The 27,554-nt window shown below is 48.1% G+C and overlaps 3 protein-coding genes across 11 annotated transcripts in view; 2 read left to right on the top strand and 1 right to left on the bottom strand.

Moving 5' to 3' along the window:
• The window catches only part of syt1a (synaptotagmin Ia), an 85,720-nt gene extending 79,904 nt beyond the window's left edge, over positions 1–5,816 (top strand). For all 5 annotated transcript variants that reach the window (XM_029825600.1, XM_029825599.1, XM_029825598.1 and 2 more), the window contains 2 exons: positions 1,468–1,601; positions 2,349–5,816. In XM_029825600.1, the coding sequence (XP_029681460.1) occupies positions 1,468–1,601; positions 2,349–2,555 (341 nt within the window). In that variant the 3' untranslated portion in view covers positions 2,556–5,816. The remainder of the gene's footprint in view (positions 1–1,467; positions 1,602–2,348) is intronic.
• A 564-nt stretch (positions 5,817–6,380) lies between these two features.
• Positions 6,381–9,922, top strand: LOC101071384 (NADH-cytochrome b5 reductase 3-like). The gene is made up of 9 exons (XM_003972744.3): positions 6,381–6,696; positions 6,961–7,086; positions 7,219–7,291; positions 7,760–7,866; positions 7,937–8,066; positions 8,132–8,215; positions 8,375–8,460; positions 8,531–8,630; positions 9,434–9,922. Exons 1-9 carry the CDS (start codon positions 6,676–6,678, stop codon positions 9,604–9,606), a joined length of 900 nt encoding a protein of 299 aa, XP_003972793.1. The 5' UTR covers positions 6,381–6,675; the 3' UTR covers positions 9,607–9,922.
• Positions 9,923–9,924: 2 nt separating this feature from the next.
• Positions 9,925–20,657, bottom strand: LOC101071611 (liprin-beta-1-like). 5 transcript variants are annotated; one of them, XM_029825346.1, is made up of 27 exons: positions 20,508–20,645; positions 20,058–20,232; positions 19,047–19,965; positions 16,756–16,835; positions 15,765–15,970; positions 15,215–15,295; positions 14,967–15,080; positions 14,762–14,872; positions 14,016–14,108; positions 13,462–13,579; positions 13,074–13,135; positions 12,941–13,004; positions 12,759–12,874; positions 12,568–12,638; positions 12,455–12,491; positions 12,160–12,298; positions 11,935–12,070; positions 11,744–11,863; positions 11,522–11,672; positions 11,337–11,445; positions 11,173–11,261; positions 10,977–11,099; positions 10,780–10,905; positions 10,502–10,690; positions 10,288–10,440; positions 10,154–10,219; positions 9,925–10,086 (listed from the first exon to the last, which is right to left on the bottom strand). In XM_029825346.1, exons 3-27 carry the CDS (start codon positions 19,208–19,210, stop codon positions 10,009–10,011), a joined length of 2,796 nt encoding a protein of 931 aa, XP_029681206.1. In that variant the 5' UTR covers positions 19,211–19,965; positions 20,058–20,232; positions 20,508–20,645; the 3' UTR covers positions 9,925–10,008. The 5 variants fall into 5 exon arrangements, with proteins under 5 accessions (XP_029681206.1, XP_011611544.2, XP_011611542.2 ...); XM_011613242.2 differs by lacking the exon at positions 19,047–19,965 and having other exon boundaries at positions 20,058–20,112; positions 20,508–20,644; XM_011613240.2 differs by lacking the exon at positions 19,047–19,965 and having other exon boundaries at positions 20,508–20,644.
• Between the last annotated feature and the right edge of the window lie 6,897 nt (positions 20,658–27,554).

A 27,554-nucleotide genomic window follows, 5' to 3' on the forward strand; every position in this document is an offset into this window, starting at 1 on the left:
CGGGCGGTTCCGGTGAGGCTGCGGCGCCGTCAGCCCCGATGTTCATGTTTGTGTGCGAGTGTGCGTCTCTCATCATGTGGAGAAGTGAAGCGACAGTCCTCCCCCAGGGCGCAGCAACTGGCAAATCCAGCATGATGGGAGGAAAGCTAAGATGACAGCCAGGCTATATTTAACCGGGCCCGTATCGGTGTTCATTTGGCACAGGCCACCAGCGCCGCACCTCACTCTGTTGTGGGTTTACAGCTTCGACCCAGTGGCTCCGTTCAGCCAGAAACGGCCCGTTCTCTGAAACACACCTGATCGCGGGGGGGGGGGGCTCGAGTGCCGCAGCGCCGCCGCCGCTCATCCCTGAAACGGGAGATTACACCCGTCTGGGCTGAGATGGTCAATTGGGCCGGATATGCGGTACGGCGGCCTCCAAAACTCAATAACGCCAAAGCGTCATCTGCTGAGCTGTAAGATAAGACCCGTCTGGATCAGCATGTTGCGGCGCCACAGGTGTGCCCCCGCCCCCTCAGATAAGGGTATCGGCTATAATCCCATTCAGCTGCTCTATTGTGTTTATTCAAGCACAGTTGCCAATATGAAAGGAGGCGTATGATGCAGGCGTGGTCGCTCTCCTGCACCTACAGATGCTGACCCCCCCCCCCCCCCCCCCCCCCCCACACACACACACACACACACCCCAGGCCCAGACAGGACAAAAGTCTGATTTGAGCTGATAGCCTTGAGAATGTGGAGGTGCCTCCGGCTCTTCCCAGCAGGAGAGTAATAACGGACACTCACTCCATTAGCTGTTCCCTGCCTTCACCCCCCCCCCCACAGTCTCCCTCTTCCTCGTGTGGGTGGACTCTTCGGCTCCTCCTCCTCCTAAACCGGTTCAGCTGTTATCAGAAACGATAAGATATTGGACAGAAACGCCCCTTAATGGTTCTTTTCTCCATCTCGTCATGAACGTAGTCGCTCGAAATCCAGCTGTGGAGTAAACAAAGCCTTTCAAATCCAGCTGTTCCCGTGGTGGTTTTGACGTCTCGATTCCAGCGTTCCCCATGACTCCCTCCTCCACGACTGACTCCAGCTGCAGAGTGAATTAAATTCAGTCAGGAAAAATGAGGATGAACAGCAACTTTAATGAGTAACTAACGAGGCGTCACTCCTCCTGCCTCCGAAAATCACAACCCGGCACTCGTGGTGTTTTGAGTTTTTTTTGGTATTTTTGGAAGTTTTTGTTGATCACCAACAAAGCTGGAGGAGGGTGAGCGGCGGCGTGCTGTGATTGCCAGAGAGAGGCTGAGGACGGAGGGTGCAGACCACTCAGGAACCTCTCCAGACGGTGTTTGAGGCTCTTGAAGGAGGAAGGTTCGCTGATTGATGTAAACACAACTGTGGTGGAGTCGAGTCTCTCTGATATCTGAGGGCCGGAGAGTTGGAAAACAGGCTCGAAACAGTGTCAATGTGTCCCCACAGATCCGTACGTGAAGATCCACCTGATGCAGAATGGAAAGAGGCTGAAGAAGAAGAAGACGACAATCAAGAAGAACACCCTCAACCCTTATTACAACGAGTCCTTCAGCTTCGAGGTCCCGTTTGAGCAGATCCAGGTAAATGCAGCTTATGTAACACAAGGGAAGGGAACATCAACGGGCGCCATTATCTCCTCAAACAGTCCAATTAATAAATCCAGCTCCACATTCAACGTTGGCCTGTGTTCATCCCAGTCAGCCCAGTCCAGATCCAGTTCTTACCAGTGTGTTCCTTTCAGCAGTCAGGCCGATCTTTAATTAATTGTTGATTAGATTGTGAACCTCTGAAGGACAAAATTCAGATTCATAACATTGTTTTAATGTCAGTCTGATCTAAGATACAGATAAATAACAGAATAATTATATTGTAATGATGCAGGGACGCCTGAAAATGATCTGCAGCTGATTAGTTTTTGGTTCATCAGGAGGCTTTTAAGCACAATTGCAGATTTAAACTTGATCAGGACTGCTTCATTTAAATAATGAGATCAGAGCAGCTCTGAGTAAGCAGACATTCTGTTTGCTATTTTCTCATTAATTAATGACCTTTCATGCCAACAAGCTAATTTATTCAGCTAAAGCACTTTCTGCTACAGCCCAGTGTGAGCCCAACACGTCCACATGTAGCAAAGTTTGCTACCAGATGTTTCATGCGAGCCACACACTTGTACATCACGCAGTTCAGGTATTGCAGGGCGTTAGCATGCATGTGGAAATGCTACAGCGCTAGCTATGCTTGGAAGCTCCAGGCTCACCGCAGCTCCGTCTATACGCAGACGACGCCTTGTTTTCCACTGACATTGTGGCCTCTTTCACACTCTACAGAAAGTGCAAGTTGTTATAACTGTTCTGGACTATGACAAGATCGGGAAGAACGATGCCATCGGCAAGGTCTTTGTAGGCCTGAACAGCTCGGGGACGGAGCTGCGCCACTGGTCCGACATGCTGGCCAACCCCAGGAGACCCATCGCCCAGTGGCACGTGCTGAAGCCCGAGGAGGAGGTGGAGGCTCAGCTCTCCGTTAAGAAATAGGCGGCGCCCTTTCAGCTCCTGCCTTGTAGTACTCTTTAGCCAGTATGTGTAAATACCTCAGTGATATATGGGTCCATAAATGTTACCCCCCCCTCCTCGGTTTAGACGAGCTTCACAAACAATCCAAATTCTCAAAAATCACCAAAACTCTGTTTTTTTACTACCAACTTCTCTCGCTTTCTCTGTTTTAGTTCCTGCCCTCTGAGTCAGCAGTTTTCCGTGTCTGTGCCCTTAACTGCCCCGACCAAATGCCCAAATGCCCCCTTCTTTTAAGCAATATGATCTGTATAGATAGAGCATGACTGGAAGAGTTTCCTGTACCACAGTTGTACATACAAGTACGCAGACAAAAATGATTTCTAGTTTCTGTGTTTGTATGTTGTTACTCGTTTCCTAATCTGTGTATATCTCGATGTTTTTAATAAGATGTTCTATTTTAAATGATGTAAATGCAGATATAGAGGAAAGCCAATATTATATATCCCAGGATTTCAAAATTCTACCTTCCTACCTTGTTGCGTTCTGCAACTAATTCCAAACAGCGAGACGAGCAGAAGTAAGGTCACATCGTAAAGGACGCTGTCTGGCTGGAAGGACGATCACGATAAACACACACATGCATACGCGCAAACACACACTGAAAAAGTCCAAAATACACGGCCATTAACTGGTATGGTTCTGACGGATTCAAATATGCTGCTGGAAATCAAACAAGCACATGATTTCTTAAAAGGTTTTTGTATTTATCAATCAGTGGACCTACACGTTAGCGGGCGTTTAGCGGTTAGCATTTGGGTTGTCCATATTTGGGAAAAGGTCCTCGTGTTCTGAGTATTTCCCACCCAGAAAGCTGAGATTTAAAAAAAAAAAGCACCAAGCTGTCGCCGTCGTGTCCTTATCGATATTCGTTGACGCCTGTCTCCGGCCAGGCGTCGTCGTTGAGGTATATTGCGTTGAGGTTTTTTTTTCTCGTAAACTGCATGATTTTTTTTTACGATCTTTACTCGAGGCCAGGGAGGAGGGGCCGTCTCGTCCCCTCGCCTTCAATCAGAGGAGAGGAGTAAATCAAAGGGGATGTTTTCCCCAAGCGAGTTTTAAACACTGCCATTTTCGGGGAGGTGACCTGCGTAGAGACCCTCTCCACGTGCACACTCCCACTTCCTGGTGGCAGTAGCGTCGGTTCACCGGGAACAATGTCTTTGGCTGCGACGGCGCCCCCTGCTGGCAGTCTTTGCTTTGCGTTGCCTTCTCACAGTGACAATAGAGTTAGCCATGTTTTACTGCCAATTTTACCTTTTACGTGGCTGCTGTTTTTGCACTGGATGTCTCTGGACTAGCTTGTTGTCTTTGGCGGGACATTTTTCGGACAGTTGTTTGCTGGCTTCGTTTTGGCCCGGGAAATCACGTTTCAGCCAACAGCACATGCATCGTTTCTTTCTGGCGTTGGCGCGGGACGACACCTGGAGAGGAATAACCGTAAAGTTAATGGTCTGCGTAGGCTAACAGACCGTCATGTCCTTTACTACGGGTCCGATTAGCAAAGGGAATAAGTTCGAATCCATTAAAAACCACGAAAAACTCTTATCTTAGAGGAGCCTCTTGCATATACTCGACGCTAGCTTCAGGAGGACTTTATAAATGTTTTCAATGTTATTGTGTAGTTGATAGCACTATTATGAAAAAGCTACTCGTCATTCCATATAAGTCTCCGAGGACTGCTTTGTGTATCACTGTGACTGTCGTGTGTGCGTAGACATGTAGACTTCTCAGTAAATAGCCAAACCGGTTTGTTCCGTAGTGATGTCGTAGCGTTTTAATGCCATTTTGCTTCTTCTACGCGCAGAGAAAGCGAGAGGGCGCCGCGGCGTTGACCTGAGATATTAAAAAAAGACCAATGCGCGAGCGGGGTCGCTTCACATAGCATTTTGTTGAGCACTGTGCAATACTTGTATGTCCATCCCATAGCGTGGGCAGCGCTGCCCGACAGGGGAAAAAACAATCCAGCGAATGATTCCAGCGCAGGGAGGCGTATTCATCCTTTCCAGTGAAGCGGTTAGGACACAGCACACGTAGAATCAGCTTTGACACCTCCGCCGAGGGTTTCGTCCCTTTTCCGCAGGTTGGTTTTTCTCTTGCACACAGTTCCAGCATCAGAAGTTTCAGGGAGTGTTCGTTAAATACCAAACCAGATTCTGCATTTCAATGTCCCCTTAAAAACGCCATGTATATATCAACATAATCGTGTTAAAACTGTATATCTAGAATAAATATATAAAGTGGTATGAATATGATTATTTAGCCGCTTAGATCATTTTTCCACATATCATCATCATGTAACTTTAATTATAGTTTTCTATAAACGGCTCCATTCATTCAGAACCCCCTTTTATATTTGAGATGAAAAGTCTGAATGTACAGTATGGACTGTGTCGTGTACTTTAACTGTGAGATTTGATGTACTTTGCACCTTTGTTGGGATTATTTTCCTGCTGTTTTGACTTTATTCCATGAACCTTTCCGTCGATAGAGCATTCCAATCTCACAGCTTCAACGCTGCTGCATTCCAGGCCCCTCCGGAACACGAGGGGGCTCCTTTTATTTGATGTTTGACATACGTGGATTCGTGCATTCCAGTACAGCTTCAGATTTAAAAGAACATGGATTCTAGGGAGAACATCACAAACGTGGCCTGAACAGTTTTAAAGGCGAATCGAGCGACTAATCAGAGTAAAAAGCAGGTAAATTGAGGAAGGTGCAGCACCGTGGTGCCTGTCTAGATTGTTAAAAGCCATCTCCTGCAGCACGGTGCCGCTCCTCCACGGATTTCCTGCCAAAGCGTACGCGCGGAATCGAACCCTCAACCTTGAGCTCTCTGTGCAACGAGATTGTCTGCAGCAACACCGACGAAGCCACACCGACCTTTGGGAATCAAAGCTGTGTAAAGTATAAGAATCTGATGCTGTAGAAAGATCCTAGTTGCCTTTGTGTGTATCAACTGCCTGCTTGAGTATTTTGTGCGTGGAAACTTTTCTCTGTAATCTCGTAGAAACTGTTCAGGGTTTTTTTTCCTGCCATATCGCTCGCAGGAGGCGGCGGGCTGCTGACAGTTATATTTGCCGTGTAGACCTTCATTTTTTGACGAGGTGTTTTACAGTTTTGTTTCACTTTGTGTAGTGATTCACGCTGTGGAGTTTTCTGACTGTTGTTATATAACTTCATATACACAAATGATCAATAAAAATGTTTTATTTCCTGTTGATACAGAGGGCCTTAATGTCGTATTTTCCTTCAGAACGACCTCCTAAAAGCCGCATAAACAGCCTTCCGTAGTACTACAGTGTTTGTGCACCACTGAAGTGTGATTCACGGCTCCACGACATCAAACACAAATGTTTCTCCATGTAAATTCCAATTTCATGGGATTTTTAATCCCCCACAGCGGCCTGATAACAAGTCCACTACTGCCACCTACAGGATGTTGAGGACAGCACAGCATAAACCTCTATGAAACAACGTCAATCAATACTGTAGATCTGTTTTTGTGAATTTCAAATCGGCAGATTGATTTCCAGCTGTAGTCAGGTGATCATAATACAGCCAATGGGCGCTTGTGTCGCTTGATGGCGTACCGAGATTTAATAAACATAAAAGTCTACCTGACAAATTGTTTAAAGGTACAAGTAAAATGTCTTGGGGGGGGGGGGCGCACGTTACAATTGGAAACAACTGGGAATACCCACTTTGGCGAATTTTATTCTGAAAGGCACACGCATTTCCTTTATTGAGTGTGAAGCTGTATTTTGAAATCTGCCGGATGTGGAAGTGACGCCAGACCTGCCCAACGGTAGCTGGCGGTAGCCGCTATTGGCGACGGAAAGTAGTTTGCGTTAGTTAGCAGCTCATTTGTGAGCCTCGACAGTTGATAACCCGCTTAGAATAGCGCAGTTAAATACATCAAGCCTTGCTGCCATTTCATGCTTTTATTTTCTAGACACCTAACCGGATGTGTAGATTAGCTGTTAGCTAGCTGTAAATTGCGCAGCAGATACAGCTGCGCTCAACCACATTGGTGCCGTTTGCAGAGAACAAACGACCTCGCAGCTCTCCAGACTGAACGAAAATGCTGTCCTACATCATCGGCGTGAGTATTCTTCGCAGCTAAATACACCCACGCGTATTGTATTTAATAACTATCTGCGTCACCTCGGGCTAATGTCAGTTTATGCCTAGTTTTCTTGTCCCGAGTTTATTTCGGGGGCTGTGACGGGCCCGCAGTAGGAGCTGTGACTCATTTCTCCTGTTGTGGAATCCAAAACAATGTCGGACAACGCCCGGAGGGTTTATAAGTGCTTTGGTAGCAATTGGCTGGTGGTCTGAGTCAGTCTCTGTTTATGTGGCCCCACAGCTGATCCGAGGCGGCTTTGACGGCATCATTAACCTGATCTTCAGACTGTTCTTCTCCAAGAGGAGACCTGCCATCACCTTACAGGACCCAAACATCAAATACGCCCTGCGGCTGTTGGACAAGCAGGTGAGCGCCCCAGCACCCGACCCGAGCGTGTCCTGCGACCGCAAACGCAGCAGTTGCGTTCACTGGCCGCTGCGCTGCGGGATTTCTCAGCGCCCGTCTTGTCTGAGACGCTGTTTGTGTTGCCTGTTTCAGATCGTCAGTCACGACACCAGAAAGTTCCGCTTTGCTCTCCCGTCCCCTGAACACGTCCTGGGCCTCCCCATCGGTTGGTACCAACACTCGCACCTGAGTTTACCTCCACCCAGGAGGTCATGTGACATCCTGTTTGTCTCCTGGCACGATGGCTTGTAGTTGCTCTATTTATTGGTCTGTGCTCTCTCCAATATTCTTTGTTCTAGTGCTAATTAACAACAGTCGTCACCCTCGGCAGTTATTAACACTTGGCAGTTTTTAACTTTAAGTGTTTAATGATTGTAAAGAACAACAAGCTCTCTTGATTGGAGGCAGAGAGGTGTTTAGGAGGGTTGGTTACTGGCCCCAGGTGTTCCCAGTCACACCTCCCACACCTGCACCGCCCCCCACTGAGTGTTGCCAGACTAATCAGATAAAACGGTTCCAGGCCGAGGATCAAGTCCTGCTTTACTGATGATGAATGTTTGACCGTAAATTCAATATTAGATTAATCATTGCCGCAGTCTGTCTGTCAGAACTCGGTTTCTCTCTGTGTTTCCAGGGCAACACATCTACTTGACGGCCAGAATTAGTGGGAACTTGGTGGTGCGTCCGTACACGCCGGTGTCCAGCGACGACGACAAAGGCTTCGTGGATTTGGTGGTGAAGGTAACGGCTGAGGATTCAACGATCTGTGGGCCTGGTTTGGGTTTCTAAAGAGGTCCCGTCTTATTGGCAGGTTTATTTCAAAGATGTTCACCCAAAATTCCCCGAGGGCGGGAAGATGAGCCAGTACCTGGAGAGCCTGAAGATTGGCGATTTCATCGACTTCAGAGGACCCAGCGGGCTCCTGGTGTATAAGGGCAAAGGTCAGCAGCAGTGATGGCTGGGCTTAGCTGCCTGATCTGATGCCTGATCATAATTTTCTGCTCAGGTGTTTTTGCCATTCAGGAGGATAAGAAGTCTCCAGCTGAGACTAAGACGGCCAAACACCTGGGCATGATCGCAGGAGGGACAGGTGAGATTAAATCCATTAAAGGATCAATTATTCCAGCAATGTACCCTGTTTTTGCATATATAATAGATGTAAATCAGTCCCAAACAAAATCTTTTATTTTAAATTGAAGCAGTTTTTTCTGATTTTATTGAGCAAACATGTGAACTCCCGTCCACGCAGGAATCACTCCCATGCTGCAGATCGTCACAGCCATCATGAAGGATCCTAAAGATCAGACAGTTTGTCACCTCCTCTTTGCCAACCAGGTCAGGTTCCTTCACATTATTCTCTGGTTCGGGTGTCTGAACCAAGTCCTGAAGGTTTCTGTCCCACCAGTCTGAGAAAGACATCCTGCTGAGGGAAGAACTGGAGGAAATCCAGGTGCGGCACCCAGACCGCTTCAAGCTGTGGTTCACTCTGGACAGAGCGCCCGAAGGTAAGACGACAAACTTCACAAATGATTTACAGTACAAGTTAGTAAATTACCTCAATCTGGTCAAATGCCAAACAAAATAATCAATCAGTTGATGTGAGAACTGTTTGATGGAGAAACCTGCTAATCAGTGTTTCCTGTGATTCTGAATTATACTGGAGCTCATTTTAAATGAAAGGTGTAGACACGGACTGAGATTATGCATTTTGATATTACACAAACTCGTATTCTAGTGTGGTCTTCTTTATGTTGAATGTCGCAGCGTCTCACCAAGACAAATTCCTAGTTTGTGTAATACTGTGTATTACATGAACAATGGCAATAAATCTGCTTCTGATTCTGAAATGAAATATGGAGCATTTGTTTGGAGTGTGAGGTATGTAACTTTAGGCTTTAATATTATATAATATCAACACGCCCAGTTTTGTTACTGCTGTGTCTGCAGATTAAGATAAGGAAATGGCTTGTTTTTAAAAAAAAAACAAAAAAAAACAACATGAACAGTAAAACCACCTTATTTAGTTTTTACTCGGGATGTGAAGGAAAATATATAAACGCTTCTGTTGTGTGCACTTCTTGAGCGTCGCCAGCAGGTGTCGCTGTTTTCGAGCCTCCATATTTCTGTACATTACTTGGATATAACTGGGAGTAAATCTTCATGTTCGAGGGTGTGACTGTAGCAGATGGACACATGAATCTTTTTGCAGATAAATTCAATATTTTCAAATAGTTTAGAAGATGCCATCAAATGTGAGGGGTTTTATTCTGTTTAAAGCCACCTCTTGACATGTTCCTGTCTGTTTCAGGGTGGGAGTACAGTCAGGGCTTCATCAGCGAGGACATGGTCAGAGACCACCTGCCGCCCCCTGGCGACGACACCCTCATCCTCATGTGTGGACCCCCACCCATGATCCAGTTTGCCTGCAACCCCAACTTGGACAAAGTGGGCCACGCCGCCAGCCGCAGGTTCAATTTTTAAGCGTGTTGATGTTCTACCCTGAAAAACGATGGCACTCTTGCATTATTCATGCCGCATTATCAAGATGGTGTGGGGGGGTTCACAGCTCGGACCAAATGTGGGACGTCGTAGCGCGTTTGAAAGTGAAGTTGGAGCCGCTGAGACTTGCCGTCTGTCACGAGTGCCTTATTCCTGCAAGGCTTTAACTTTTTTTTATGCACTAAAGAAATGAGCACTTAATCCTCACGGCTGCGTTTGTGTTGCACTGAGTTGTTTGTGTTGCAATGTCAAACATGATGCAGCAGGTCGGTGACGGCTATAAAGAAATGCAACAGTAGCTTCTGGATTTAAGGTGTGTTTATTACAAAATGCTTTAAAATGACAGCTGGGGCTTTAACAGTATAAATACAGGTTGCAGCTGCGTCAGACACCGGCCTCGCGGGTTTCCAGTGTGGCGCCCCCTGGCGGTGATGTCTGAAACAGGTCGTCCTTCAGCATGCTCTGCAACACAGGAGGCGTCAATGCACAGATTCCGGGTCCCCGAAGACCCAACGGGTCAGATTCTCACCGTCAGATTGTTGATTTCTTCAGAAAACACTTCGATCTGTCTCACCGTCCCCTCCGAGACGTCCATCTGTCAACGGGACGAGCAAATGGGTTTAAAACGAGCAATCAAGTCAAAAGTCAGAGGTTTGTCCACACCTGGTCCAGATCCTCCTCGTAAACGTGGACCTGCCCCCTCTGGAAGCTGCTGCTCTTAGGCATGTCCACGTTCATGGGGCAGACGTAGTCCTCGCCGTCGTCATGGCGCTTCCGCCTCAAACTGCCAAAGCCGCCGAACGACAGACGCCTCGGCTGTGAAAGACGGCAACAATCAGACCTTCAGCAGTGAGGAGACCCTGGTGAGGAGCAGTACCTTGACCCTGGCGGTGGCCGTGAGGACGCTGTAGTCGGGGTTTTCCAGATACTCTTGTTTGAGGCGCTGGGCCTCGGCGCCGACAAGCAGGTGGAAGTGTGTGGCCAGATGGCGTCTCAGCAGGGTCTTGTTGGGCGGGATGTTGAGCAGCAGGGCCAGAGCTTCCACGTTGAAGCGCGGCTCCAAGACCTGCAGAAGAAACGGGTCAGGTGAGCCGACAAGTGGAGCGTCTCCCCCGTAGCTACAGGTGAGCAGCTTCTCTGGCCCCGCCCCCTCACCATCAGCCCTCCGTGGACACCACTCCCCCTCAGATTGGGAGCGTACTCTGCCAGGTCCACCGAGCGCAGCCACTCCATCACTCTGTGATTGGTCCACTGGCAGATGGCCGCTGGCGCCATGTTGCTCTGCAGGCGGGCATAAACATCTGTAAAGGGAAGGAAGTGAAGAGGAAAGGCCACGCCCTCCTGTGTGATACCTCATCAGAAGGACGCCGCCGCAGACAGTTGGGGGCGAAGGAGTTGATGCGGAGGACCTGAATGGCCCTCTTGATGCTGAGGTGATGGAGAACACTGCCCACCTTCAGAGACAGCAGGTCCTCCTGGGAGAACGGCCAACAGGTGAGTCATTTCATCACACAGAATAAAACAGGAAGTGAGGTCACAGTGACTCACCACGGTCATGTAGTGCAGCATGCGTCCGTCCACACGAGCCTCATCAAAGTGGCTCTTGTACTGCGGGAGGCCGATGTCGTCCAGCCACCCTGGAACAGCATCGGAGCGTTAAACCGCGCATCAAAGCTGCTTTGGAGAACCACAGTTGCGGTGGCAGCACTCACTTGTGGCCCAGTTGTGATCCAGTTTGCCTTTCGGGTCGTCGTTGGAGCCGAGCGCCTGCAGCGCCAGCTGCAGCTTCTTCCTGTGGAGCGGCTGTCTCATGCTCAGCTCCTGGGGGTCGGATCAAACGCTTCCCTTAATAATAATTGCTCCAGTGCTGCCAATGCAGAGGCGAGGGTGGTCTCACCTTCTCCAGGTCGTGCTGCGACGCCTGCAGGAGCGTCTGTCCGGACTTGACCCAGATCTGACCCTGGGCCACATACAGGCCCAGACCCTGCTCCTGGAGCCAGGCGCACACCTCGTCCTTACTCCAGCGTGAGAACGGAACATCCGCGGCGCTGATGGGACACACAGAGGGCGGTCGATCGCGGGTTCTTCCAGACGTGACCAATAGAGCAGCGGGACGCACCTGTGTTTGGGTTCACGGGACCAGCCGAGTCGGGGGCCGGCCGTGGCTCTGACTCCGCCCCTCCTGAACTCCACGTCTGCATCGTCCAGGTTGAAGGAGGTGGAGTGGCTCCGCTTCAGTCTGCAGAACCACAAGAGCAGGATTTCAACAGCAAACCCTTAATGTCAACAGCGGTCGCTGTCACGCCTCACCTGCCAAAGAACTTCCTGAAACCTTTGGACTTCTTCTTGGTTTCAGGAGAGGACGGGAGAGGAGCTGCTTCCCGGGATCTTTGCAGGGGGACACCGGCCAAGTCCAGGTGCTCCGCGGCCTTACGGTCCCTCTCGGCTAAGAAAAATATACCAATTAAACTAAGTTTACACACTCCCATAAATGTGGAAAAATAACTCTACAGAAAGGTTTAAAGAAGCTGCTACCTAGGTTCGGAGAGCTGGCTCCCTGTTTTCCTCCACGTAGCTTGAAAAATCCACGGCCGAAAGATGAACGAGCCTTCTTAGTACCAAAACTGTCATTGATGGAGGGAGGCGAGGAACCAGATCCTGACTTGTTTTTAGTCTGTACAGGATGAGGAACAGAAGCGCATTAAAATCGGCGAGCTGTAGTACCGGGTGGTCGCCACTAGGGGTCAGTGCAGCAGTGAGTTCGTTTAAACGGGTAAAGAAACTGGTGTAAAGTGTTAAGATGAGCTTTATGTGATGGGCTGCAGCTCACCTGGTCAGACCCGTCAGTCTGTAGCACATCAGCTGAACTGAAACAAGAAGAGACATTAAAATACTTGTTTGTTTTAATGCTCACTGGTTGAAACCATCCGGCTCCAGTTCTACCTTTGAGCTGCCTCCGCCTGTCTTCTGTCCAGCTCATTAGTTTCTGAGAGAGCACCGATACCTGGAACAGACTGAAAACCAGGCGTATCAACATTTTCCTGGTCAGGGCGACCTGTGAGTGGGCTGAAAACTGAGATTTTCTCAGGAAGTCTGGAGTTCATCCTGTGTGAATGCTCTTTGGACATGTTTACCTCGCCAGGACTCCTTCCTGCCTCCCCCACCAACGCTGTGACCCGACCCTCCTCCGAGGGCGCAGGAAGTGAAGGATCATCTGCAATGTCGTCATAGTCGCCTTCCTGTAACTTTTCTGAGAAAGTTTGTTTCAACTAAAGGAACACAGATGTGATTATGCGTTCTGATGAATGGTTGTAACCTTTGACCTGCTGCACATTCTGGCACTTGTTGAGAGATGCCTCCAGCTCTTTTATCCTTTGTTCCTGTGGAAGACACACACAAGGTTAATTTGCCCCCTGCCTTGTCTGCTTGGGCGTGACGCTCTGCGTTACCTTCTCATCATTGGATGAAGCCAGTGACTCCAGCACCATCTTCATCTTCAACACCTCTGCATCTGAAGTGGACAAAAGGCATTTTCTGTGAGGGAATTTTGAAGTAGCTTCCGATAGTTAATGCTAGTTAGCATCTATTCTGCTTCAGTTTTCCAACGTTCTGCTGAGATGCTCCTGCAGGAGGAAGACAGTCAGATATGTTTGGTATGGAGACTCCAGCCAGACAGATAAGAACTTAAATCGCCTCATTAGAGTTCAGACTGTGGAGGAATAACAAATGAGCAACCTCTCTGTCCTCTGGGGGGGGGGGGGGGGGGGGGGGGGGGGATATGATGAATGCCCCATGTCTAATCCTCAAAGTCTTCTCTGCTAATTCCAGACCATTCACCTCTGTCTCCACTCTCAGCTCTGCTCTGGCACTCCAGCCTGGGTCTGCTCTCCTCCTTCAGCCTCCTCAGCTCCGCCTCGCGCTCCCCCAGCTGCCTCTGCAGAAGCTGCAGCTCCTCCTGTTTGACAGCAGTGCACAGATCAACGTCCGACTCACAAAATTCAACATCAACGGACGAACAGCATCTAAATTGTCTCCTTAGACGGGACGCCAACATGACTCAACGTGCCACGGCACAACACACGTGTGTGGAACACAAGCACTTACGAGGGTGGTGGAATTCAGGAAAGAAGTGCAGCAGTGGAGGAGAAGCAGCTTTAAAGCATCTTAAGAAGCAGAAAGGAGAAGAGCACAGGCTGCAGATTAAAGTCTTTCACCTCGACTCCAGTGAAACGCTCTGTGTTCGCCTTGAGACGCTTGAGGGTTTAGCAAGTAACAGGCAGACGTTACAAATGGCAGGAGAAAAAGGGGAGGGAGAAGGTTTAATACAGGAAAGGTTGAAGAGAGAAGATGTAAAAAACCAAACAGATCTGGTGGGGAATCTGTGTGCTCACTTTAGTAACTTTGAGCTGCTTCTCATACTGAAGTCTTTCATTTTCTGCATCGTTCACCCTGAACCGCAGGTCATTCACTTCCTGGTACCATCCCTGAGGAGAGGAGGACTCACATTACTGTTACAACCTGGAGGTGGAGTGTGGGGGTGGGGGGAGGAACAGTCCACACTTCACTCAGATTATTCTCTGCATGGCATTCTGAGTAATCCATCAACAACACTCAAATATTTAGCAGCACGGTATAAGTTAGCTTCCTTCTGTACACTGGATTTAAGTCCAATGATAGAACATCTGTGACAGCAAAGGGATGAAATATGTCCCAGAATCCAGTGCAGCACTGCTTAGATGGGACTTTTTATGAAGTGATGAGTAGCTGAGGTTAAAAACGGAAACAAAAACAAACATTCAATTAGGACTGATTCAGTCGACCTCCTCCAGGCTTTCATTGTCTGGAAATGCCAAAACATAACAGACTGGCCGTATGGACGCTATAACACTGGCGGCCTTTTGGTCCCAGAGGGGGGAGGAGGTGAGGTATGTGGGGGTGGGGGGATCCTGGCAGGAAACAGCTGCTGGAGCATGAGAAGGGTTCAAGCTTCTTTTGTAAACCTTGGAGAAGTCCAAGCTGCAGCACCTGACTGAGCGCTCCAGCCGGCTGTGAACGACCTTTGTGACTGTCAAACAATGTGCGAGCGGCCGCCAGGATCCCGTCACGCCACAGCGGACATGGAGCAGGTGCAGCTCACCTCGCCGTCCCTGTGATCTCCGCCTACGGCCGTCAGCTTCAGCTTCAGGTTGGACACCTCGGTCATCAGCTCCAGCTTCTGGGTCTCCAGAGCGCCGCGGTTCATCAGCTCCTGAGGGATACCTTTAGTTAAACTGTGCTTGAATCACAGGCGCAGAGGTCAGAGGTCAGGCCTGGACCCAAGCTCAGAATGACTGAAGCGTTACCTGCTGCAGCAGGTCCTCTGTGGCATTCAGCTTCTCCTGGTGATGCTCAAGGCAGGTTTCCAGGTCCCGGATCTTCTCACCTTGTACCTCCACCTGGTCTGTGAGCACACTAACCTGGAACATGGTGACACATAGATTCTGCCTCAGCACGTGTGTTCAGGTGTGCCTGCATTTATACACACTCAACTAGTTGTGAGCGACAGAAATCAGGGGTGTTCAGTTTGGAACAAACGTCAGCACTGACAGACCTGGAGGATGAGACACTCTTTGTCATTCTCCAGTCGTGACAGACGTTCTTGGTAGACGGCCTCTGAGCTGTGACCATTTGTCTGGAAAGAGGGAAAAGGCCGTAATTTTATAAACAAACAGCACAGCTGCAGCAGTTATGCAACGTTTGCTTTCTTTAGAACGAGTGAAGAAGGACGGAGGCAGCCTTCAGCTGTCACGTTAAGTTACGGCTCAAGCTGAAGCCTTGAGACGTCTCTGGAGCGTCTGAGGCTATTTCTTCTTCCAGAATGGGGACAAGAGAGCGCAGGCGAAGTTGAAAATTAAATCAAACGCTTGTTTACAATATCACAGCTGGAGAGACGAAGCTGCAAGGGAAGAAAAACAAGAGGCTGGTCCTGAACCAACACAACCCTGGACGGTGGAAACTCTTCCCAGCAGGACTCACAGATACGCCATTGTTCAGCCAGCGTGTCAGAACAGCGCTCGTACAATAAACAGCCAGCGAGAGGCCGATAGTGGGAAAATCAGGAGGAAAATGACTGAAATCAAGGCTACACCCAACACACACACCAGTCGTCCATGCAGCCACTCTGCCACCCCTTCTGCAGTGGAGTCGGGGATCTGACACCTGAGGTTGTCCCTCTCGTCATTGTCCATGAGCTCCAGTGCTCCCCGCAGGTCCTCCAGCAGGTGCAGCACCCGGAGGCCGCCCAGGAACGGCGAGGTGGGCGACTGGCAGTCAAAGAGCCCGTTGGAGTAATCCATCGCTTTGGAGCCTGCAGACAGGAGGGGGGCTGGATGAAAGACTGGCCAGGAAATAGAGCAGCAGGTTCTGACTGTCACAGGAACGGATTAATTCCTCCTAAAATCACCCACGTCTCACTGCAGAGGTGGGACAACACAATGAAATCAGGTCTCATCTGGGTTCAGAAAGTGGTAAACTGAGCAGGAGGGTTAATAAAAGAAGCAGCTTTATCCACTGGGCGATACTGGCCGGTATCACAGCAGCTGACTGAACCCGACTGATGTTCCGACTCCTTGCTGTCCATCACCCTTCTGAAATGTCAGCCATGATGAAGATGTCAGACTCATCAAACAAACAAAGTCTCCACTCTGCTACAGTAAATCATAAGTGGTGATGATGGCTGTGGTTTCTGCAGCAACGGGGGAAGGAGTCATGTGATCCCCCCCCCACCCATTGGAAAGGTCAATGCTATAATTACACAGTTGAGTGGAAAAGTGGAGACCCTGAACTGGAGGCTGCTCTGCTCGTCTGTTTCCAAACACTCACAGCCGGAAAAATCATTTTTCAGATGGAAACTTCGGTTTCTCATGACAGAGGAACGCAGCAGAACCAGTAAAGACCGGTGGAACTGGCAACAACTGCACCATTCTTCCTTATTTAAATTTCTATTCAGGAAGATGGAGAGAAGCTTTGCGCTACAGCAGGAGAAGAATGAAGCTTTGTGCACGTACAGTTCCCAGCGTGCAACTTAAATGGTTCCAGATGTGGGCAGCTGCCGCGCAGCGCCATGCCCACTTATAGGCCCACTGTGGTTACCTGCTATGATCCCGTCCATCTGCTCCAGGGCCGCCGCCAACATCTCACTGGCGTCCGACATCATCTTGTGGCCGGTTAATCTGAAACAATCCAGGAATGACATCATCAATGTGCTCCACTGGGCTGCCTCAACAAACAAAACAAACAATTACTGCCCCCGTTACAAATATAACATTCGACTCACATTAAAAAGGGAGATTAAATCCAGTGTTTTAGACAAACGGAGATGATTCATCAGGCCTTTATTGGCCTGGATTAATCAGGTGCAGGTTCATCAATAACTTTGATAAACCTAATGATTGGATCCTATACGAGATGGAAGAACTCTTCTTTTAGGGGTCTCCTTGGTATGTTTGACATCCCAAACTTCCACCATCAAGTCACATGACTCAAACCTTACTGGGGGTTAGAGAGCATCCAGGAAGAGGGAAGAGCAGTTAAAGCTGGGGGGGAAACAACAACAAAAAACAGAGGCTGTTTTGTTTCCATGGTGGGCCGGGGGTCGGCACAGTGGGGCTTACTTCATTTCCTCTCTCTGTCCCACCCAGCAGGGCAAAACATGGACATTCAGACTGTAATGAAACACAAATATCAATAAAGGGGGGGGGGGGGGTCTGCTCGGTTTCCCACAGCTTCTAATTCAGCGGCTTCACTAGCGACAGAAGCCCTTTATCTCTGGTGGGATTCTGGTGTAAATGTTAGAGCCGGCTGTGTTTCCCTTTGGCCGGCTGCTTGTGTCACCACATGGGAGAAAACTGGACATCGAGAGCTCAATTTATGGGCACTTCTAAGATTCTTCAGAGAGGAAACGTTCAGCCGTTCATGCCACATCGTATCAAATGATTCATTTGCAGGATAGGATTTATTTCTAGAGCTCTCTGAAATGAACTCCATGGGGGGGAAACCCAGGCTGGCGCCCTCCGGTGATGGCTGCAGGAAGAGAACGTAAGTTTGGTTTAGGTGTTCGACCAGAGGCAAAGACATTTAAAAGCGTCTCTTGGAAATAAGGAGCAGAAAATAAAGATTTAGCAGTAACTTCAGTCAGATGATTCCCTAAACAATAAAGGAGTGTTAGCAGCATCGCTTCTCTGCCATCTTGTGATTAAAACCACATCCAACTGGGCGCTATTGGCTCCACAAAAGGTCTATATAAGGAAATTCAGCAGAACATCACTGGCGCGGTCCAAAATCTCCCTTTTAATGTTCTGAGCTAAGGCGGGCCGGGGGTGTGTGAGGAGGGGTCTGCACCTATGATGGATAACGCCACAGCGTCGGAGTGCCGGCTACACACATTCCTAAGCAGGTTATTACTCCCGATATCCAAACACTGAAGGCTGGCACCGACATCCCGGCTGACCCCTGCACCCCCTCCTAAGATGTGGCTGATAAGACCACCGTCATATATTCAAGGTCACAGGGGTCACATACAGACACCTCAATGTGCCACGTCAATACCAACACAGGATGTGTTTTCCACTTTCATTAAGAAATCGACAAAAGCATGAATTATTCAACAGGAAATACAGCTGCAGGAACCATAACTGAGTGGGTTTTAGACAAAAAGCTGAGTTTTCTATCACTGCATGGTGGCTTTAACATAAACCAGATGGAAAGAAAGATCTATGGGGGAGGGATGCATTTGGAAAGAAAGTGAGCTGTGATTGCTGGACCATTTTCTGAGTGATCAGTCTGAAACACACACACACACACACACACACACACACACACACACACACATACACACTCACACACACACACACACACTGAGTGCAACACCAGCTGTGGTTCAGATGTGTATTTCAGAGCGAATAAAGCAGATTTAGCCATCCTACCGTAACAAAAACAGGATTAGCGTTAACATTTTTGAACTACTAGTTGGATTAGGCCACAACTTTTTGACATTAGGCCGATAATTCAGACACATATGAATGAAAACAGACCCCGATTGATCAAATCTCCAGAAAGAGGTCTGTTATTCAGCAACAAAGTCATCATCCTTGCTAATGAGCAGGAAGAGCGCATGGCTTCATCTGGTGAAGCACTTGGCTGAGAGGCAGAACCAAAGAAACTGCACAGGCCTGAAAATAATGAACAGCTGGAAGTCCGATGACCTCCTGGACCACCACACATGAAATCTAGTAGCAGGCTTATTTACTCTCCCCCTGATAAGATGGTTGAGTGGACTGCAGTTCAGGCTGCTGATGAGGTCAGACCGTCTCACAAAAACAACCCTGCAGACTTTAAACGACAACTTCATTAGTGCAGAGAAGCTCCTTGTGTCACGCACTCACATGACTGCACGGCTGTGCTGATCCGAGGACAGGCACCGCCGTCGGAAATCTAAGGAGGGGGAATTCAGAAAGAGGAGTCGGGACAACTGAGTAGGAGATCGCAGAGCCAAGAAAAACTCTCCTTTGGTGCCGGTGTTGTCGGTCTCAGAAGCACCCAGTGGCATGAAGTCTTATTTAGGGCAAAATATCAGAGGTGAAGAGAATCAAACCATAAACAGGCCTCCAACTGAGATTAACTCAGCCCTGTCAGGAAGCCTTTCCTGGCACATCCTGGAGAAATGTCTTCCTCTCCTTAGTCACAAACGGCTGTTTCCCCCAAACCTTAGCCCTGACCGCGGCGACACACGCCTTTTAAAACCTAATTCAACATTAGAAGGGCTTGAATATGCAATTATTCTGTCACAGAAATCAAATACGGGCGCCTCCTTCTTGCAAGATACACCACCAAGAATGGCAGGAATGTCGAGGGAAAATCAGATCAGCTCTGTTGACTGCCCTGACAGATTCAGGAAAAACATCAATCTAATAAACCCACTGTAAACATTTATAAACGCAACTTTTATTGCACGTTCCTGTGAGGCCATGCAGGACTCTGTTCCAGAGCAGTTAGCTGCAGGAGCGTGCTGGGAGGACAGAAAAATCTGGTTATTGTCAGAGGAGGAAATGGGCTCCTTTGTTATGCATTCAGGCCAAAGACATCAGCAGACGTGCGTGGAGCGCAGGGCTGCCAGCAGGTCACGCAGAGCCCCGGATAGGAGGCGGGGGGGCTTTTCCTGAGAAACTGTACTGTGCAGAGATTTCCACAAACAAAGGCTGCAAAGTGTGACAGCGAGGCTGGACCCGCAGCAGCTTCAGTCCGACTGGAGCGTCACCGCCGTGATTTATGAGCCGCCTTTGACTTGCACATCACAGACGAGCTCTGGTTAAAAGTGCACACAAAGCAACTGTAATGCAGGCCAAGCCACAACGCGCACATTTAAGCCACAACGCGCACATTTACACACTGCTTACTTTCTCCCGCGGCTTCTTCTTCTTCTGTGGTTTTAATCCCGACGTTGTGACGCAGCTGTTAATGATTCCAGCGCTAATTAGAGCGCCGATGATGCAGCTGTTCGCGCAGCTTTTCGGCTACTTCTGCCTTTAAAATTACTATTTCCACACAGAAAAACTGCACAGTTGATTGTATCTGATGAATAAACCGGGAATTAAAATGAAATAACATTACGACCACGAAATACATACATTCAAAGGAAAATGAATGAAAATTTATATGCAAGTCCTCTTTAAACCTTAGCGTTGTTAGTTACATTAACAATGGCAAAGTTTGCATTGTTAAACGTGAAATAAGTGACAAATCAAGCATTTTTGGGGGGGTTAGGATTGCAGTAATTAAGTTAGCAAAGGGATCAAGCCAAAAACGATTAAATCCAAGCAGCGTTGAAAACGCGTGTTAAAATTTACCGTTTCTGCCGGAGTATTGTTAAAATCCGGATTCCGCCGTATCTCTGAGTTTTAATCCCAACTCCTGGACACTTTTGGTCACAGCAGCTTCATGGTCAGAGTTCACGTTCCCATTGAAGTTCTCCCTCAACGCAACTTTTCATCGGAGCTCTTCCAGCGGCGTCAAGTTAAACTGACGGCATCAACCGGAACTGGGACAATAAAAGCATGGTTAGCAGATCGGTCCATAACAGGAAGTCTTGTTAAACACCAGCAATAGATTTAACTTGACTTTAATATTTAACGTGGTCAGGTACACACTAACTATGGATGATCACATCAGGCGGACGTACACACACAAAACTGCAGAATGCGACATTGTTCCCCATTATTGTGAAAATCCACGTCGCAACCGAAGCTGCGCATGCGTTTTAGAGCCAAGTTATATTAAACAAAGAGATTAAAAATTATTAGAAAAAAAAGTTATCCTTACATTCCATACAATTTTTCTGAATTATTAAATTCTCAGAGTCTTACACTAAATAAGCATGTAAAGACAAGGACAAAACGCTCCCTTCACATGAAAATTAACTTGTTCCAACAGTTAAGTTTAAGTTAAGTTCAAACAGTTATTTTGTGGCAGTTGTGTGTTTAAACTTCCTGAAAGAAAAATGCACCCTGAGAGTAAATTAGAACCCCATCACTGAGACAAAGACAGGGAATACTCATCTGTGTTGCGACAGAGGGTTTGTTCGGCCAGTAGATGGAGTGAGAGGTGTTTTTAATGGTGTTTTGATCAGAAGTCAAGCGGCAGCGTTGCAAAGGGTGTCCCTAAAGAAATAAATGAGAGCTAATTGTTTCCCCGACTGCTCTGAAGGGTTGAAGGATTCGCATGCATATCAAGTCTTTTCAGATTTGTGATGTTCTTCTGCCAAACACGTCCTATTTATGCAGATATGCTGCAGACAATGGAGTTCATTTCTGTTTCCAGATGTGAAGACTTTTGTTAGTTTTTGAAGTTTTTGCACTCTAATCTGACATTTGCAGGTGGATTTGACGGGACACGAAGACTCCCGCTGGGTTTTTCTTTCCCCTCTTCTTTGCAGCCTCCGTGCTTCCCCTGTGAGCCTCCATCAGTGCATCTGCTAAATCCAAACAAATGACTCTGGAGCCACAGATTCCTCTGAGCTTCGGTCTGAGGTGTCCCAGTGCTCTTCATCAAACCGCAGCCGTGAAAGTAATTGGTACTTTTGCCACTTCTGATTTTTATTCTTTTGATTTTTCAAGTGCACTCATGGTTGATGAAACCCTTAACAGCTGATTTGCTTATGCCACGTCATTCTAGCCCCCCTGGTAAAAACTCTTTGCAGCTAGCTAATACACACCTTCTGCAGATGCCACTCTCCCCCACTCTTTCTTTTCAGTGTTTGCCCACATGGTTCTATAGATTCTTTCCATCATCTGTCCATAGTTTGTATCATTGTTGTTTCTCAGATTTGATCCATTGGTGTTTTGGGAAAACCAGAAGTGGGTCCAACATGGCTGAAGTGATGTCAAGTGGTTCTGTTTGAGCTGAGGTCAAGCCCACCTCCTCCTGCATGTTAATGGAGGTGGACGTACTGGAGTAAATATCCAGCGCTGCAAGTAGAAACCAATAAGTCCTCTCCAAGTCACCTGCTGCTCCTCGGCGCCCAGTCGTAGTTGACGGTTGGCGAGGAATTGAGCTCACATTGGGCTCACATTTTTTTCCAGTTGACTTCACTTTTACACGATGAACAGAGTGTCTGACAATCAATAAGCAATCACAAACATCAGCCTATAGGATTTGAGCTCCGGCAGACATAGTGTTAGATAAATGTTAGGGACAAACACACATAAACACACACACAGCAATCAATGTTTCCCGAGGACATGCGGAGTGTACCATTGTGTACTCGACCTGACCCGAGTGTGTTACAGGTTTTATACAACAATGGCTAATACAATAAATACAACAGAAAAACAAAACAAAAAAACAAACGCATCCACTAAAAATCCTCCCGTTTCCCACGTTTTTTTTACAGCAGTTTTTTTCTCTGAGGACTGTCATAAATAAGAACAGTTCCCCATGACACACACAGTGTTGCTGAAGTCAACAGCTATAAAATAGCTTCAGTAATTGAGTTAGGTTAGTTTGAGTGTACACAAATACCAGTCTGATTTGAGCTCAACAGGTAGTAGCGTGGTAGCTTCAGTCCGGAACCAATTAGCTTAGCTTAGCTAAATCTAGTTTGAGTTGAGCAGACGGAGCTTATTAGTCTCACTAATTACACATTAGATGCTGGAACTACCTGGTTAGATAAAAGCAATTATAGAACTAAATTAATTTAGCATGGTAGACTCTACAAGAGGACCTAGGATAGAGAGGCCTGCCTGAATACATGGAATCAGATTTATTCTGCATACTAATGCTAAAACTAATATATTGCGCACGCTCTCTTTCTGGAGATGACAGATTAGCACGGATGCTGTTGATGAGAAAGGGAGCAAAAGTGTTGTGAAGTGTAAGAACATTCGGTTCAACCCATTTAACTTTGATGGAAAGGCGGCGAAGGGAGCTGAAATGTTAAATGGCCGTGCAGAAAACAAAAAGCGACAGGGATGAATTTCAGCACGCGAGGTTTGTCGAGATTTGCCGTGAGACGGCGGCGCGTTGGGCAACAGTTGAGGCGGCTGCGGCGCCTTTATTCCGTTGTTCCCGGCTGATGAGGCCAGATTCCATTATAATACCTTCATGTGTCAGAACCTACAGGGTGATAATTAATGAGCTGGGAGCTGCAGGGTCTCCTGAGGGACCCAGGCCTCCCCTTGGTGACAGGTTCCACTCTGCATTCTAATGTTGGTGACGGCAGCTTCACCCTGGCATTTCACAGCATCTGGAAGGAATTTCATCCATCATCACCATTCTCCAAACACAACGAGCGGCCGGTTTGGCAGATAACTGTCTCTGTGGACATTCCTCTGGCGAGCATCCAGTGCTGCCTCTGTGGGCTGGGATTCGCACGGCTAATCTCTTGTGCCAGCAGATTTTCATATTTGTAGATGACGCTAGCAACCGCCTGCAGGCGCGGAGCGCCGCATTTCAGCTCCCCTGCTATGCAGACGAACAAACACACTGGTGGTGGTGGGGGTGACCGGAACAAAGGCTTCTGACAGGGTGGAGGGACAGCAGTGCTCTCACACCTGAAGGAGGGGCAGAGGATGAGGGACAGGTGAGGAGGAAGAGGAGGCCGCCATCGGAGCGATGGGAGAGGAGGCATGGGGGGGGACTAAACAATACACAAAAGAGAGCGTCTCTCAGGAGAAATCAGAGTTCTTTCAAGAAGTGAGATAAAGTCACAGGAAAACAAAGGCAAACGCCGTAGCCGGATACTGGCTGGAAGGACCCCAGTCCAGGAACAGGGTGGAAATAGCTGTGTCCATCACACGTTGCAACTCCCTGACATGCTGTAATTATTCCCCGATCTCAGAGGGTAATAATAAAGTTGTGGAGGACCAAGATGGTGTAGTGACGCCAAATAGAGGTGGACGGCTAATCGACCCACTGAACAACAACGACGTTCAGGCGATGTACATCCAGACATTTTAAACACTGTGATTAATAGTCGTCCTAAGAGCTGGAGACAGGAGACAAATGCAGCAACTGAAATGTGATTGACAAGAAGAAAAAAAACAGCAGCTTCGATTTATAGGCAACCCACAGCAAAAAGTAAGTGCACACAAGCAGAAATGATTCCACATAATCCAGTTTGTGGTAAACCACACGGTCAGTAAATCCGAGTACAAGAGATCGGACGGGCAAAGCCAGGTGGGGAGCAGGTAGACAAGGTCAGACAGAAAACAAGGGGATTACGGGAGCAGAGGGGAGCAGAGGGGAGCAGAGGGGAGCCAGGCTGCTCAGGGACACACCACTGGAACAATGCAAATTTATGAACACTTTTAATACTATTATTTACCTTTTAATGTCCTCTGGCAGTTGACATATGTGCCTGTTCCTTTCATTCCCCCTTCTTCTTCTCTCCCTCCTGCTACTGTATCAGGAGCCGGATTAAGCCCATCTGACCTGGCCCCCCAGGACCAAATACTGAACTTTATACTGCTTTATATCATACGAGGGGCGTCTGTTTTAGGGTTAAATTTTTGCTCCTAAAAGCTCTTGATTTATTCAGGACAGCAGTAAATGATGAGCCCAGTGTGAAAGGAATCATATCTGGTATTAAATGAGCACCGCTGGAAGGGAACGAAGGCTTCAGGTGAGAAGCCAGAAGCAGAGGAGCGATCCTCTCATTTAAAAACTCACTCAATCTCATCATTTGTGTTGATCTGCAGCAGCACCATCAGCACGCTGATGGTTTCCTGAGACCAAATCATCGCCTTGCTTCCTCTCCTGCCAGGTGGAGCGCGGGGAAACCTAGCAACGCGCTGCAGCTCCTGCTCCTCTGCACTCCGATCACACACTCCAACGAGAGAACCGACGCGGACGCGCCGGCCGGGGAGGCAGGACGCGCTGTTCCGCGAGAAGCACGTTGCACGGCACGTCGACCCCGACACACGCCACTAAGACACAACAGACCACGTGTGCACGTGTTTTGGCTATTGTCTCCAAAGCCGTGCAAGTTTGCGCGACACTGTGTGGGTTAGAGTCCAAAAGAAAAGCAGGCATGATTCATCTGTGTCCCTTTGTGCTTGAAATGAACACGCATCAGTCAAAGGCAGCTCCCAGCTTTTATTGCTCAGTAACCTGGACAGCTGCAGATAACCGAGAGTGCCCACTGGAGCTTCTTGGCAAGATGAGGAGCAACGGCGTTTAAAGGGATGCCGCTGAGCTCCATTTAATGCCACAAAAGGACAATTAATTAGGCACAGATTGCCACAGTTTTGGGCTATATTTGTTTTCTAATCCTGTCCTAATGTAATCCTGCCTGTTTTGCTGGGAGATTGTGCCTTGGTCGCAGGGGATGACTGACTGTTCCCTTGGGTGCCCTCTCTGAGGGGTCATGTTTGGGGCCTGGACTGCTGCCTCATCCTGTCATGGTTACATCTGCAAAGCTGCATGTTGGCAGCACGAAATCGCAGCAACGCAATCTGACATTTAAACGCACAAGTTGTGAAATTCCAAACGTATAATGGCAGTGAACTTTCCTTAAGTATGGTTTATGATTATTACAGCATTTTCCACAAGAGGAACAATCAAGTAAATGTCTTTATTTAGTGTTTCAGCAGCACGCACGCACGCTAGGGGGGCCCATTTACACACACTGAGGCAGCGCCGCGATTCAATTTGTCTAAGAGCGTCTGAAAGCGGTCAGAGACGCACTGTGACCGCATTTAATGCAACAGCGTGAATGCAATTGCGTCTCCACTCTACAAACCAGGCCTTAGCAAAGTAGTGGTGGCCAGGGAAGGAGGCGGAGTCACGCCCACACTTCATGGACCACTAATTAGCCATTAGCACGTGATTTATCCTGATGCGAGCGCTGTATGAAGAGGAATGAACAGTAATTACACGCATACCTGCTGCGGGAGAACATGCAAACCCCGGGTGGCTGGATCCGAACCCAGAACTGCCGTGTGGCAGATCTGAGAATTGTTGATTATTGATTATTCCTGATGTTGCTGATTGGTTGCTTTTGGAGTGTTTTGTCGGCGCCCTTTATCAACTTCCACCGCGTCCACCTCCATCTCGTTGATTAGACATCTAATAAAACTGCCTGGGAGATGTTCGGTGCACCAACCTACAGTTTCAAATCAGAATGTCAAGGTAAGACGTAGGTCCGGCCTATTTTTGTTCTATTTTGTGATCCCAGTTTAAAAACACCCTCGTTGGCTTTGGATTGGGGCCAGGAATCATCCGAGGCCGTCAGAATGTGCCAGAAGGGTGTAGAATGAAGGGACCATTGAGAGAATCCTGCAGTCCATTTAAGGCCGTTCAACAAGCCTGTTTGAATCGAATCACTAATGTGGATGTGAGTAAAGAGGCGATGAAAAGTCTTGCATGAGAATCATCGAAGGATTACAGATGAGGCTGTAAGTGGGCGACGCGGAGGAGGCGCACGGCGTCGGAGCCCCATCCAATTAATTCGATCGCGGCCTAATATGCTGAAAGTGGGTGAATTGATATCCCCTCTCCACGCCGGAGAGACGCAGCCTTCCTCCGTCTGACTGACGGGACGTGCAGATTTCTGTCGCTAATGCGATGAAGTTTCCGCCGAGCTGACACACAGCTAACAGAAACATCGTCCGCCTCCAACCCAAAGACGTGTGCGTCGATGCTGATGCATGGCGCGGCAGCTAATCATCTCTAAAAGTTCAAAAACAACAACGGCGTCGGGGCTGGCAATCATTTCGACGCAACGCCTTCGGAAAAGGCCGAAAAGAACAGACGCTGCTTTAGGCCCGGCAGATCTTTATCAGCAGGAGAGAAAGCAGGAACCGAATTGACCAGGTTTCCAGAAACACAAATGGAATGGAGAGATAAGTTGTGTTGCTGTGTTGCTGTCTGCCTGCTGAATAGGTGATGAGGTTCATGACAACAACGTCCAGGAATTCAACTTGAGTCCTTGTTCATGTGACTCCCCAGTAAGAATTCCAGCGTTAGTTCCAAACCACAGGAAAGACATGAAAAGAGATATGAAAATTGATACCATCAAAAAATAAAGACACCCCCCGCCCCCACACCTCTAGACAGCGGCTCAGACCGCAGCATTTTGTTCACTGTTTTGTGAACTTTTACTCATATCAAAATTTAGCCTTTAAAGATTTCAAGTTTAAGAAAAAGGTGTTAAAACCCTGAGAGTAGATATTTGTGAGTGAAATAGTTCACAAGGCTTTAACACAGAGGTAATTTTGTTTTATTGTACAGTAAAATCACTGCGGATGTTCTCCCGACTCGGGTTGGCGAAGGCTCCGTTTGAAAACGCAGCGTGTTCGGCTGCGCCGTAAAATCCCCAGATTTAGGCGACTGATTAAGCGCGGCTGCTCCTCCGGGTCCCTGCCTCTTTCAAATCTCCTGCCGGCTATAAGCCCTCT

The sequence above is a fragment of the Takifugu rubripes genome, chromosome 18 (genome assembly GCF_901000725.2).
Source record: "Takifugu rubripes chromosome 18, fTakRub1.2, whole genome shotgun sequence".
Lineage (NCBI taxonomy): Eukaryota > Metazoa > Chordata > Actinopteri > Tetraodontiformes > Tetraodontidae > Takifugu > Takifugu rubripes.

Bases quoted from the DNA above. Each gene is read 5' to 3' on its own strand.
- LOC101071384 (XM_003972744.3), top strand. From the start codon at position 6,676: ATGCTGTCCTACATCATCGGC. The intron at 6,697-6,960 runs GTGAGTATTCTT...GTGGCCCCACAG, and splicing joins TGCTGTCCTACATCATCGGC to CTGATCCGAGGCGGCTTTGA. The intron at 8,631-9,433 runs GTAAGACGACAA...TGTCTGTTTCAG, and splicing joins TCTGGACAGAGCGCCCGAAG to GGTGGGAGTACAGTCAGGGC.
- LOC101071611 (XM_029825346.1), bottom strand. From the start codon at position 19,210: ATGCCACTGGGTGCTTCTGAGACCGACAACACCGGCACCAAAGGAGAG. The intron at 13,580-14,015 runs GTGAGCACACAG...GCTGTCAAACAG, and splicing joins AGCAGCTCAAAGTTACTAAA to GAGGAGCTGCAGCTTCTGCA. The intron at 12,492-12,567 runs GTAGAACTGGAG...TTCTTGTTTCAG, and splicing joins CAGGCGGAGGCAGCTCAAAG to TTCAGCTGATGTGCTACAGA.